The sequence below is a fragment of the Gorilla gorilla genome, chromosome 10 (genome assembly GCF_029281585.2).
Source record: "Gorilla gorilla gorilla isolate KB3781 chromosome 10, NHGRI_mGorGor1-v2.1_pri, whole genome shotgun sequence".
Lineage (NCBI taxonomy): Eukaryota > Metazoa > Chordata > Mammalia > Primates > Hominidae > Gorilla > Gorilla gorilla.
The window spans coordinates 110,057,470-110,071,432 of NC_073234.2; the positions used below are offsets into that span (position 1 = coordinate 110,057,470).

A 13,963-nucleotide genomic window follows, 5' to 3' on the forward strand; every position below is an offset into this window, starting at 1 on the left:
GTTGGCACAGTCTCCTCGAATGCCTTTAAGACCTGAGGAAGATACAGGTTTACAATCAGCCATTTAAAATGTGGCTTCCTCAGGGGACCGGCACTAAATGGGATGCATTTCAGGAAGCAATCCTTGAAAAGATCTGGTCTCTGGAGAGAACTCAAAGTGTTGGAAATCACACCCATGGTCTCTGCTCAATTGCAGCTCCTGCAATGGCCAGACAGCTACACCACTGTTACATACTGTTATTATTCTTCCTCTCCCATCTGAACATTAACTGAGCATTTAGCAGGTGCTGGCACTCAACAGTGCTTTACACGTACTACACCATTTAATTCTCACAACAGTCCTCCAAGGGAAGTATTGTGACAACCCTTGTAAAAACCTAACTTTGGTACCATGCGGCAGGGTACACTATAGAAAGTCAACCGGGACAGGCGCAGTGCCTCATGCCTGTAATCCCAGCACTTTGGGAGGCCGAGGCAGGCGGATCACGAGGTCAGGAGATCGAGACCATCCTGGCCAACATAGTGAAACCCCATCTCTACTAAAATACAAAAAAATCAGCTGGGAGTGGTGGCGTGCACCTGTAGTCCCAGCTACTCGGGAGGCTGAGACAGGGGAATCACTTGAACCTGAGCAGCGGAGGCTGCAGTGAGCTGAGATTGCACCACTGCACTCCAGCCTGGTGAAAGAGCAAGACTCTGTCTAAAAAAAAAAAGAAAGTTAACCGAGGCAGATAACTCCAAGACTGGCACTCTTAACCACTCCAGTGCACTCCCCCAAAGTGTGATGTTCTGCAGGGGACATAAGAAGGCATGGTTTAATGTTACAAGAGCCTTCACAGAAAGATCACCAGGTAGGTGACTGATGACATGGCTCAAAAGAAGGTGTGAACCCACAGGCCAGTCATGAGGATCTACTGAGGAGACACGTTTGCAGGCATGTCTTGAACTCAATGGTCACAAGGAAGCACCACCTTCACCTTGCTATTCAACAGTCCATCCTCAGGAGACCAAACATCAGGCGAAAACACGGTTCTTTAATGATCTTAAATCATGAGCTTATTTGACAGCCTTTAAGACTTCAAACTACTAGCAAAATTCTCATATCCTAGGCATTAAAGTTCATGAACTATCACTCTGTATCATTCATTCACATGTTTACTGGGAATATATGACTACATGCAAAAGACTGGCAATGTGTATGTCATAAGAATTAGAGCACACAATTAGGGTAAGTGCCCAGCAGATGCTGTACACATCCATCCCCAGGCACCCAACTAGTTTAGAAAGACTGGGCTGCTCTCCAGTGTTTGCCATGGAGGCAGACAGGGAAGTGGTAAAGAATCAATCTCTGGAGTTGAGACATACACAGGTTCAAACCCTAGCTCTACCATAGTTTCCTAATAGCCACAAGATCTTAGAGAAACTATTAATCTGTCTGGGCCTCAGCCTCCCCATCTGTAAAATGGAAAAGTAGGATATTGTGGAAGATAAGGAGATCATGTATTTGAAGTGCTTCATGTTGCCTGGTGTACAGTAAGCACTCAGTACACATTAACTATTATTGTGACTGCATTCTTCCTTTCACCTATGTTCTTTTTACCTCCTTACAGAGGAATAATCCACAAATATACTATGGTTTCTTTCAGGCAGCACCCCTCCCAAGTCAACGGAAGCAGTTGGCCTATGCACAAATCATATATCCTGATGTTCTCTTTCGAAGGAATGAAAAGTCCTCATTCTGATTCACAGTACAGTGATTCATGGTTCTCTTCCTTTTCTCTTGTCACCCTCCTCCCCTCCACTGAAAACATGAAAACACAATTAAGAAACCACAGGGCTGAAAGCTGCAGACTCTTCTAAGTCAAGCTGCGGGCATTTTCCAAGTAGGACTAGGTTGATTTCTGACCTTAGCAGCAGCCCTGGAAATTCAGGCAGAGGGTCTGAAGCAAAACACACCCTGAGATCCAACTTGGTAGCAGCTGTCTTGGTGCTCTCTATAGCGGATGTGACAGGCGGGTGAGCTGGTGGTGGCTGGCAATTCCTTCTCCTCTAAAGGGAAAGCCGGCAACAAAGTACAGCTCGAAAAACACACACCGCATCACTTTGCTCATCCTAAATGTAAGAAAAACCTGGCTTGAGACACTCAGCATTATTCATTCTCTTTAAGAAGCTCTTTAGAATAAAACAAATCACTGGTGAAAACGATATCTGTGTACTACTCAACTTACCACTTCACTGGGTCAGTGTCCTCCAGGACAGAAGTCAGTTTCCACTCCCCCTATTTCCTGCCCAGGGAGTAAGCATGTGATCATCAACTTACTACATCACTGCCCAACCAGTTCCACTGTGAGAAGGGCTACAGCATCCTCTTCTTCACTGCCTTTGGTCATTACTCATCATGTAATTGTAGATGGATTTCCAAACCACAGAACACTTGAAGATATACTACAGGTGGCACTCACGCTTGACACAAGTTTTACTTCAGATGTTAGAGATTTCTGCATGTATTATCATCATGTTCTCCTGTACAAGACAGGGGTATTGTCTGGAACCACAAGAATAAATGAGATACACCCACCAGATATTAAGTTTCCACAGAGACCAGACTGTTTCATTTACCATTGTATTCCTGATGCCTAGATCAGCAGCCGGCACACAGAAGGTGCTCAGTAAGTATTTTTTGAATAAACGAAGCATCTTGCTCTCAAAGTGCCAATGTCTATAGTTTATAAATACATGTAAGCATTAAACATATAAACAGTCAATGTCATGAGAAACATGACGCAAGGAGGCACAAAATGCTAGCAATGCTAGAAAAGTCTATACTTTTCACAAAATTAGCAGCCTTTCCGTTTCTAAGCTCACAAATCTCTCTTTCATATAGTACAGGTCCCCTATTCAAAATGCTTGGAACTAGAAGTGTTTCAGATTTCAGATTTTGGAATTTGTTTTGTTTAGTTTTGTTTTGGAGATGGAGTCTCCCTCTGTTGCCCAGGCTGGAGTACAATGGCACAATCCTGGCTCACTGCAACCTCTGCCTCCCAGGTTCAAGCGATTCTCCTGCCTCAGCCTCCCTAGTAGCTGGGATTACAGGCACCCGCCACCATGCCCAGCTAATTTTTTTATATTTTTAGTAGAGACCGGATTTTACCATGTTGGCCAAGCTGGACTCAAACTCCTGAACTCAAGTGATCTACCCACCTGGCCTCCCAAAGTGTTAGAATTACAGGCATGAGCCACCATGCCCGGCCTAGGAATCTTTGTATTATACTTACTGGTTGAGCATTCCAGGTAGAAATATCTGAAATCAGAAATGCTCCTGTAAGCATTTTCTTTGAGCGTCATGTTGACGCTCAAAAAGTTTTGGATTTTGGCTTTTGGGTTGAGATGCTCGGCCTATAGTAAAAGCGGTTACCATCTATTGATTTCTTATTGTGCACCTGGCATGGAGTTAAACATTTTATAGACATTACTGAATTTATTCCTCAAACCACCCCTATTATGTAGAAGTAGGAACTAAGGCTTAGAGTGATTACAGGATCCAAGATTGCACTGGTAGCAAACAGCACTGGTACAAGATCTGTATTCTGGGGACTATCCTAATGCAAATGGTTCTGTCGGGAAAATAATATGGTCCTTGCACGCAGGATGGAACAGAAGTTGGTGAAGGTCATAAGTGACTAAGGTGGGGGATGATTGGGAGATATGGAAGAAACCAATTCCAGAGAAATGTCAGAGAAAGGTGCGGTGGTATTGCTAATAGGTTAGAGAGATGGGGGAGGGCAGGCACTCAAGATGACTAGCAGTTCTGATTAGTAGTGGCACCAACAAAATAGAAAAAAATTATTAACCTGACATATAGACAAATACAGCTTTTTCACCCAGTGAGAGAACATAAATTAAAAAAAATTTTTTTAAATAGCTAATATTTGAAAGCACACACCTTTTTTTTTTTTTTTTTTTTTTTTTGAGACGAAGTCTCACTCTTGTCCCCCAGGCTGGAGTGCAATGGCACGATCTCAGCTCTCTGCAATCTCCGCCTCCCGGGTTCAAGCGATTCTCCTGCCTCAGCCTCCTGAGTAGCTGCGATTACAGGCACCTGCCACCACGCTTGGTTAATTTTTGTATTTTTAGTAGAGACAGGGTTTCAACATGTTGGCCAGGTTGGTCTTGAACTCCTGACCTCAGGTGATCCACCTGCCTCGGCCTCCCAAAGTCCTGGGATTACAGGCGTGAGCCACCGTGCCTGGTTTTTTTTTTTTTTAAAAAAAAAAAACAAATACTTTCTTATTTAAGATACACAATCACTCCCAGAAGAGTGGAGTTTTACCTCTTTTACAGATGGGAAACTGGAGGCTCAGAAAGGCTATTTAGGACCTTGCCCCAGTGGTCACCCAGTTAAGAAGCTCGAAGAGCCAGAATACAACCCACGTAGGTCCAGAGCCCCAGCTGTCCACCACTATACCCAAGTGGCTGGAGAGGGCATTTTAGAACATTTAAAATGAAAACCAACTAAAAGAAAACCTAGTCCACACATCATTAATAAAAGCCAGTTACTGTATAGAAAGCAGACGGCCTGTATTCTTAAAAAGATGATAGGCTTTAACTATCTAGGGCATGAAAAAAAAGTAGGAGTCTAATTATGGATGCTCTTTCTTTTAAAGTAGAGAGATATGTGCATCAAGTTAACAAGCACCATTTCTGAGTTTTACAAAGATGAAGTTTTAAAATGTGAATGATCCTGACTTGTCAGCTTAGCAACAATCACAGAATTCATTACTTACATTTTCACTAAGGGGGGAGGGGTTATCTAGGTCAGTCCACCTAGATGTAAAAATAGATTTCTGCAATGTTGAGAGAGTACACTGCCTCATTATTATTCCAGTCTCAAAGGCTGAAATAAGCCCAGCAAGACAGACCATGTAGTTTCCCTGTTATCTCAACAGGTATTGATTTTGAATTTAAAAAATGACCATTCAGTAACTAAGAACTTCATCTCATGGAGTCTTTGCCCACTTCTAGGCAGAAACTCCATATCCCTGAAAGATTAATCAACTCTTCCCATGACCCCCCAGTTCTCATTAGCATTTTTAGGGGAGCTAATTCACCAAATGAGTTCATAAAAGGGTTCTTTTTAAATCATATACTAGTTTCCTCCCAAGGAGATGGTGACATCAAGAAATTAGCACTTGATGTCTTCCTCTCGCATCACATACGTTCTGGGTGTCAGGAAAACATATCTTTACAGCTGCATCCAAGTGAGTTCCACAATACAGGAGCTACGATCATTTAAATGGATGAATACTTTCTGCACAGTAAAATTGTTGCTTTCCCTTCATTACAACAGACTTATTGTAGCCTCAGGACAGACTTGAAATTACATCAACCCTGCTTGAGAAAAGTTATTATTATGAGTTTACAAAAATTTCACTAGTTCTACCTATTCCTCGCTGTCTCAACAATAAAAAACCTAAAAGCAGATAGTTGAGAAGTTTAAACTGGGACCTCAAGAAGTCCAGCATCACTGTAGTAGAATTTGTGATTACGGTCTGCTAAAGTTCTAGCCCTTCTCTGATTTCCTCTCTTCGCTAGATCTGACTGGCCCAATGTGCTAATTTATGATAATCCGCACATATAATGTCTAACTCAGTTTTAATACACAGCTTATTTAAAAACCGGGTATCTCCATGCTAACAATATAAGGCAGCAGGTACAATAACATTGTCAGTAGAATTGTTTTATTTATTTATTTATTTATTTATTTATTTATTTATTTATTTAAAGACAGAGTCTCGCTCTGTGCCCAGGCTGACGCGATCTCGGTTCACCGCAACCTCCTCCTCCCGGGTTCAAGCAATTCTCTGCCTCACCCTCCCGAGTAGCTGGGATTACAGGCGCCCACCACCACGCCCGGCTAATTTTTGTATTTTTAGTAGAGACAGGGTTTCACCATCTTGGCCAGGCTGGTCTTGAACTCCTGACCTGGTGATCCACCTATCTCGGCCTCCCAAAGTGGTGGGATTACAGGCATGAGCCACCGCCCCCCGCCCGTCAGCAGAATTTTAAAGAAAATAAAGAAATCTCCTTCACATAAGGTTTTGGCCTTTTAATAGAAAAGACTGGCGTAGACAGGCAACAGTGGCAGATGCGGCAGAAACACTCTGCAGTTACCTTACACAATTGCTTTACTACATTCCATCTAAGCAGTTGAGGCACAAACTTTATCACCACCATTTTACAGGTTATGAAGAGTGAGTTTTGTAAAGTTGCATGAGTTTTGCCAAACCACTTAAATGAGTTGACAATGAGCCATCCATCCCGCTAAGATTACTAATCTTGTTTACACAAAGAAGATCACAGTTGTGACAAGAAAAAACAAGCTTTCACATTTCAAGTCTGCAATATTAACTTTACAGAATCCTCTCAATTACAAATTCATTCGAAGATGATCTCCTTTTCTTCATAGTTCTGTTAACTAGTATTACAGCTATCCAAGAAGAAATGTCTACCTGTGGGTAAGCACATTTCTTCAATGTTTATTCCAAATGTAGTTTCTGGTTATTTTCACAGCAAACTGTTACGAAACTTTTAAAGAAAGTGCAAAAATAAGAGAATTGTAAGGTTGAGATGAGTGCATGAGGTATTATTCCACCAAATATATTCAGTCTGTAAAAAATCATTCTTCCAAAATGATTAACAGATGCTAAAAGAAAAAGGGAAAGCGGGCAAATAAACCAGAGACTCATTGCTTCACTTCTGGGGCAATCGATTACTACTTCAAATTATGAGTGAAGACCAAAATCCTGCACAAAGGGCCGCGACACAACCCTGTCACTATTGCTACTATTTCCATCCAGTTGGTCTCTCGATCTCGGAGGTGGCAGGTCAGAATCTGAGCCCGGCTCTTCCTCCGTGAACTTTACACAGAGGCTGACACCCAAATCCCCAGTTCTCGGACATGCGAGTAAGTAGTTGGCGGAGCAAAGAACAACTCCAGGTGCCTCCTGCCAGAACAGATGCCAGCGTGGAGGAGGTGCTTTGTTAAATGGCACTTCAATCAGCCGTGGGGAGAACGGGTTACAGAGCCTCACATCCAGCCTCGACGATTCAACAGCCCGGGAGGGCAAAGGTATTCACCGGGGAGGGCGAAGGCTTCCTCTCCCAGGACAGACCCGCGCTTGGGCTGCGGCCTCCGTCTTTATTTTGAAGCCCTACAGGGCTCGTCTCTGCAGCAGGCTCAGAATGAGCTATTTTCGCCCACAGCCAAAATCAGCAACAGCAAATTACACTGCAAACAATGGCGAGGGCGCCTGCTCGGCTCGGCTCGAAACTCCGGAGAGGCAGCGCAAAGATTCTGACTTTTCACTTGGGCAGAGCCCGTCCGCCGCCTCCCCGCGCACCGGCTGCGCACCGCGCTCGGGTTCCGGCCACACGCCCCGAGGACAGGGAGACAGGGCGGCCGCCGGGACGTTCGGCGGGGAGGGCACCGTCACACCCAGGGCGAGACCCCGGAGACCTGGAGACGCGGGGCCGCGGGTGGCGGGATTCCCTCGCGGAGCGGCGGGCGCTCCCTGGCGGGGAGGACAGCAGAGCGCGGGCCGTCGGGGAACCGGGCGTCCCGCATAGCGCGCGGGGACCTGGGCGCCGTGAGGGGCAGGCGGACCTGGGATCCCAGAACCGCAGCCTGGGCTCCGACGCCCCCGACGCCCACCCTTTTAGCTCGGAGGATCGGGGAGGCACGGACCTCCGGCGGCAGGGGAGGGCGGCGGCGAAACGCCGGGGGCGCGTGGGTTAGCACTGAGCCGCCGCCCCAGCCCGCCTCGCCCCCGGGCCCGCGCGCACCCGCCGCCCCCCAGCCCGCTGCGCTCACCCGGCTCTTGCAGCGGTGGTGCCGGCCGGGGTCCGAGTAGGTCCGGTCCACGGTGAGCGCCGTGTCGCTGCCCGGCATCTCCGCGCTCCGGCCGCGAACTTTCCCGTCTTCTGGAGCTGCCGCGCCGCGAGCCACCGGCCGTGCTGGGGCTCACCCTGGGAGCCGCGGGCGAGGGGGCGGCGCGGCTGCTGCAGCTGTTGCCTCTGGTGCCAACACCCGCGCGGCCGCCCTGCGCCGCCGCCGCCGCGGGGTGGGGGAGGCGGGGCAGGAGGCGAGAGTCTCCTCCCCCTTCCCTTCTCCCCGCCTCTCCCGCGCCCCGCAGCCGCCGGGACCCCCCACCCACCCCCGACCCGGGAGGCAATGTCTTCGCCTCCCTCCCTGGCTGAAACTTGATTCCATCACCTCCCACACAGCCCTCTTTCTCCCCAAAAGATAAGCGACATCCACACTACACTATCTGTTGACTTATTTTGTATATAAAAGGTGGCTGTTACTGCAAGAAGTTGACACTTGCCTTAAATGCCTCTTTTTATGTTATTCTCCATTCAACAGGCACTTACTGGGCAGCTGCTATGTACCAGACGCTGGACTAGAGACCAGAGATTTAAAGTAAAAAAATGAAATAAAATAAAAGACTCCCCCCCGACCATGATTGCCCTGAGCATAGAGCATACTTCCACTTAAACTAAGATCCTACTGTGTTGTGTATTTTAATTTTGCATATCTGGCTCACCTTTATGTTTCTTTTTTCTTTCTTTTTTTTTTTTTTGAGACTGAGTCTCGATCTGTCATCCAGGCTGGAGTGCAGTGGCGCAATCTCGGCTCACTGCAAGCTCCGCCTCCCGGGTTCACGCCATTCTCCTGCCTCAGCCTCCCAAGTAGCTGGGACTACAGGCGCCTGCCACCACACCCAGCTAAATTTTTTTGTATTTTTAGTAGAGACGGGGTTTCACCGTGTTAGCCAGGATGGTCTCGATCTCCCGACCTCGTGATCCACCTGCCCTAGCCTCCCAAAGTACTGGGATTACAGGCGTGAGCCACTATGCCCAGCTTACCTTTATGTTTTAAGCTACTTGGAAGTCAGGATATCTTTTCATTTTAGTATTCCCCATTCCCAGTCATCAGTCCCTGCCCACAAGGAATTTGGAGTCTAGAAGAGGAAGGACCATTGGTGAACAATTTAAATATCAGTAACCCCAAACAAAATTCAAAACACCTGTTCTGGCTCTGTAGGGTGTACAGTGGGAGACTGGGCTGAAATATTTAAAGTGCAGCTGTTCCAGAGAGGACCTGGAGCCCAGTGTGACCAGTCCAGGGGGACGGAAGGATTTCCCTCATAGGGTTCAAAGGGGACGGTAGAGCAGGCTGAAGAAAACTTTGGAGCCCCTAAAATCAGAGGTACATTTGGGAAAACCTCAAGTCATGAGTTTTGGGGAGCGTCCTCAGGAACAGGAAGACATGATGGAAAAGAAGGCAGAGACCATGCAGGACCTTCGTTCAAGGGTAAGAAGTTCAGCCTTATTCTGTGGGAACTGGGCAGCTGCTGGAAATTCTTGAACAGGGAAATGATAGCATGGGAATGGAAGTTTAAGGAGAAGGTATATCTGACATCAGGGTGAAGCAGCGATTGAAGATGGGCAAAACACACTGGCTTCTTAGAAGGCCACTGTAAAGACAGAATAGCCTAATTATCCTTCAGAAGGAGACTAAGTAAATAAATGATGGTACATCATCCAATAGAATATTAGGTAACTGGGATAGAAATGAGGCAGCCCTCTATGAATAGCTTTGGAAGCAAATCTAACATACATGGTTAAGTGGAAAAAAAGCAATGTGCAGGATAATATATATGGCATTCCACCATTTATGTAAAAACAATATAGGTTATGTGCTTCTACATGCACGACATATATCTGGGAGGATAAATAAGAAACTAGGGAAACAGACAAGAAATTGATGCCAAGAGAGGGGAACCAGGTAGCTAGAAGGCAGAGATGGAGAGAGATCTAATTTTCACTGTGTATACTTTTGAAACTTGAATGTTTATACTGTGGGCATATATTAGCCATTCAGAAAGTAAAATTTTTTAAAAAATGTTTTTTAGAGATAGGGTATCTGTTGCCCAGGCTGGGGTGCAGTGGCACAATCATAGCTCACTGCAGCCTCAAATTCTTGGTCTCAAGGGATCCTCCCACTTCAGTTTCCCAAGTAGCTAGAACTACAGGTGTATGCCACCATTTCTGGCTAATTTTAAAAATATATTTTTTGTAGAGAAAGGGTTAAAACTAACTTAAGAAGAAATTGAAAGTCCCGTGTAGTCCTTAAGCCATTCAAAAAATTAAATCAACACTTTAAAAAATACCCATCTACCACTACCCCAACACACAACTATACCAGACCCAGAGAGTTTTTCAGGTAAGTTCTTTGAAAGAAGAGAAATACCAAACGCTGGGGTGTGTGTGTGTGTGTGTGTGTGTGTGTGTGTGTGTGTGTGTGTGTGTGTGTGTGTGTGTGTGTTGGAGGGAGATTTTAGCTAGGGTGGCTAGAGAAGTCCTCCATGATAAGGTGACCTTGAGCAGAGACTTGGGAAATGAGGAAGCCAGAAGTATAGACATTGAAAATTTCCAGCAGACAAACAGAAAGTCAAGGGCCCTGAACATTTTGGGAGTGTTCAAGGAAGAGCACGGAGGCCAGTGTTCACTGGAAAGAGATGAGGTCAGAGACATTTCAGAGGGCCAGATCATATATGGACTTTCATTCTATTTTAAGAACTTTAATTTTAGGCAGGGCGTGGTGGCTCACGCCTGTAATCCCAGCACTTCAGGAGGCTGAGGTGGGCCGATCACCTGAGGTCAGCAGTTCAAGATCAGCCTGACCAACATGGAGAAAATCTGTTTCTACCAAAAATACAAAATTAGCCGGACATGGTGGCGCATGCCTGTAATCCCAGCTACTCAGGAGTCTGAGACAGGAGAATCGCTTGAACTCAGGAGGCAGAGGTTGTAGTGAGCCAAGATCACGCCATTGCACTCCAGCCTGGGCAACAAAAGCAAAACTCTGACTCAAAAAAAAAGAAAAAAGAAAAGAAAGAACTTTAATTTTGGGGAATATGGGAAGATTTGGAAATTTTTGAGCAAAGGAGTGGCATGATCTACCTTTTCACTTGGATGAAAATAAAATTGATCTCTACCTCACAGCATAAACAAAAACCAATACCAGATAAAGGAAAAATAAAGAAAAAAAATTAGCTGGACATGGTGGCTTGCACCTGTAATCCCAGCTGTTCAGGAGGCTGAAGCAAGAGGTTCACTTGAGGCCAGGAATTCAGCCTGGGCAACAGAGCAAGACCTGTCTCTAAAAAAATTAAAAATTAAAAAATTAAAAAAAAGAAACAGATTAAAGACTTAAAGTGGAAAAAACACAACTTAAAATTGTCAGAAGAAAATGAAAGAATATCATTATTATCATCTCAAGTAAAAAAAAAACAGGACACAAAAAGCATAAACCACAAAGGTTTGACATTAAAAAAATTAAACTTCTGCTTATGAAAATAAATAATAAAGTAAAAAAATAAGCCACAGACCAAACTCCAGCTAAAACAAAATCAATATGGACAAATTTCACAAACAATACTGAGAAACAAAAAAAGCAAGCCACAAAAAATTACTTGCAGTAAGATTCATGTAGGCTGTGTGGTAGCTCATGTCTATAATCCCAGCACTTTAGGAGGCTGAGGTGGGAGGATCACTTGAGCCCAGGAGTTCGAGACCAGCCTGGGCAATATAGTGAGACCTTGTCTCCACAAAAAAAAAAAAAAAAAAAAGATTCATGTGAAGTTTTTGTTTGGTTGGTTTTTTTGTTTGTTTGGTTTTGGTTTTGAGACAGAGTCTCACTCTGTCGCCCAGGCTGGAGTGCAGTGGCACGATCACAGCTCACTACAACCTCTGGCTCCCGAGTTAAAGTGATTCTCATGCCTCGGCCTCCTGAGTATCTGGATTGCAGGTGTGCACCACCATGCCCGGCTAATTTTTGTGTTTTTAGTAGACATGGGGTTTCACCATGTTGGCCAGGCTGGTCTTGAACTCCTTGCCTCAAGTGATCCACCCGCCTCAGCCTCCCAAAGTGCTGGATTGCAGGCGTGAGCCACCACGCCCAGCCTTCCTGTAAAGTTTAAGAAAAGCAAGAGGATAATAAACACAAATTTCAGGACAGTATCTCTGGTGGGGAGATGAAGAAGGCTTCAATAGAAAAGGGGTACACAATTATATAATGCTCTTTAACAAATGACTGTTGATACACTGGATGTACATTCATTCATACATACACACAATAGTGAAGAATAATTTAACATTTTAAAGGTAACAGAGTCTCAAAGGAACAGATACGGTGATATCCTTAATTCTGGAATTCAAATCACCAGTTAGGGGTACCTTCTCAAATAAACATAATAGCACTTTACGTGTGAATAAACTCAGAGAGGCCCTGACAAACCAGGGTTGGGCTTTGCTTGGGGGTACCAACAGGCATCTACTTTCCATTTCTATTACTGTCTTGATGTTTCTTAGAATTCCATCCTGGAATGCTGACCCTCAATGAGAAGGATAAATTAAAACTTTATTAGGCTCATTTAAATTTCAATTAACAAAGGATGTTCTTTTTTAGATCATTTAAATTTATTTCATAAGCTAGTTGCCCAAAAGCTGCTCTGCTGGGCACTCATACAAAATTATTTTTTAAAATTATACAAATTAAATAGCAGAAGAGCAAGCTCCCCAGAACAGAAAGAAAACAAGCAGTGCTGATCACCATCTGGGTCTCCTTTTGGGAGGCAGAACCCAAGGGGAAAATAGACCACATCCTCTCCTTTGGACGCAATGCCAATGCCTAGGGTTTTGTCAGCCCTGGAGAGAGAGAGAGAGGGAGAGCGCAGGTGCAAATTCCTCCTGTCAATGTAAGAATTCTGTGCTTTTGATACCTCCAAGAGCCTCTCTCTGCAGAAAGTATGGAAAATATAACACTGTTAAAATAACAAATGCAGTCAGAACAATAAGAAATACAAAGGTTCATACCTAAGGTGTGAAATAAGAATTTACTTGCAAACTATAAGGAAGGAGCACAACAAGGCAGCAGATGCTAAAAGCACCAAAGAAGAGACCAGGTCATTTGAGCTGTTATAGTTTAAAGTTTGGAGTGAAAGGCCTATGGAAAGAGGTAGGATTACACTTGACTTTTGTAGTGCGTGTTTGTTGTTTCAGCCTGCCCAGGATCCCACCCCTTATTCTGAAGACAGTACCTAGGTTTTCTATTGGGACCTACCCTACTCCTACTTTTAATCCAAATGGCTTAGATAAGGTGGACCATTCCCATCCTTGGATCCAGAGAGTGGCATGTCATCCAGCCCTGGCCAGTCAGAGTCACTGTGGCTTGTGCAGGGATGGGCACATGAGCTAATCAGAGCAGACGAGAGTCATCCCCAGACTTTTGCCAGAACTGCTGGGAAAGCCTATGCCCTTCCAGTGGGCATTGCTAAGCTGGTACAATGCAAGCCTGATGCTGTAGTGGACATCCTTCCACCATACAAAGACAGCCTCCCTGGGAAAGCAGAGCCATGAAACGGAGAAAGACTTCTTACTAAATCCTTAGAGCACTAGATCCAGCATTTTCCATCTGCTATCGCTGCATGACAAACCACCTTAAAATGCTTTGGCTTGGCCAGGTGCAGTGGCTCACGCCTGTAATCCCAGCACTTTGTGAGGCAGAGGTGAGTGGATCACCTGAGGTCAGGAGTTCGAGACCAGCCTGACCAACATGGTGAAACCCCATCTCTACTAAAAATACAAAAATTAGCTGGGAGTGGTAGTGGGCACCTGTAATCCCAGCTACTCAGGAGGCTGAGGCAGGAGAATTGCTTGAACCCGGGAGGCGGAGGTTGCAGTGAGCCAAGATCACGCCACTGCACTGTAGCCTGGATGATAGAGCGAGACTCCATCTCAAAAAAAAAAAAAAAAAAAAAAAAGGTGTTGGCTTACAACGATAACTACCTCTCATTAGCTCATGATTCTGCAATCTGGGCAGGCCTCCAAGGGAGGTGAGG

The 13,963-nt window shown here is 45.2% G+C and overlaps 1 protein-coding gene across 2 annotated transcripts in view; it reads right to left on the bottom strand.

The window, feature by feature from the left end:
- TMCC3 (transmembrane and coiled-coil domain family 3) overlaps positions 1-13,963 on the bottom strand; it is a 305,754-nt gene that overhangs the window by 75,289 nt on the left and 216,502 nt on the right. The window contains exon 1 of one of the 2 annotated variants that reach the window (XM_019039410.4): positions 7,870-8,127. The exons of the other annotated variant lie outside the window; for it this stretch is intronic. Within the exon in view, the coding sequence (XP_018894955.1) occupies positions 7,870-7,947 (78 nt within the window). The 5' untranslated portion in view covers positions 7,948-8,127. Of the gene's footprint in view, positions 1-7,869; positions 8,128-13,963 lie in introns of those variants that run through there. 2 annotated transcript variants of the gene reach the window in all.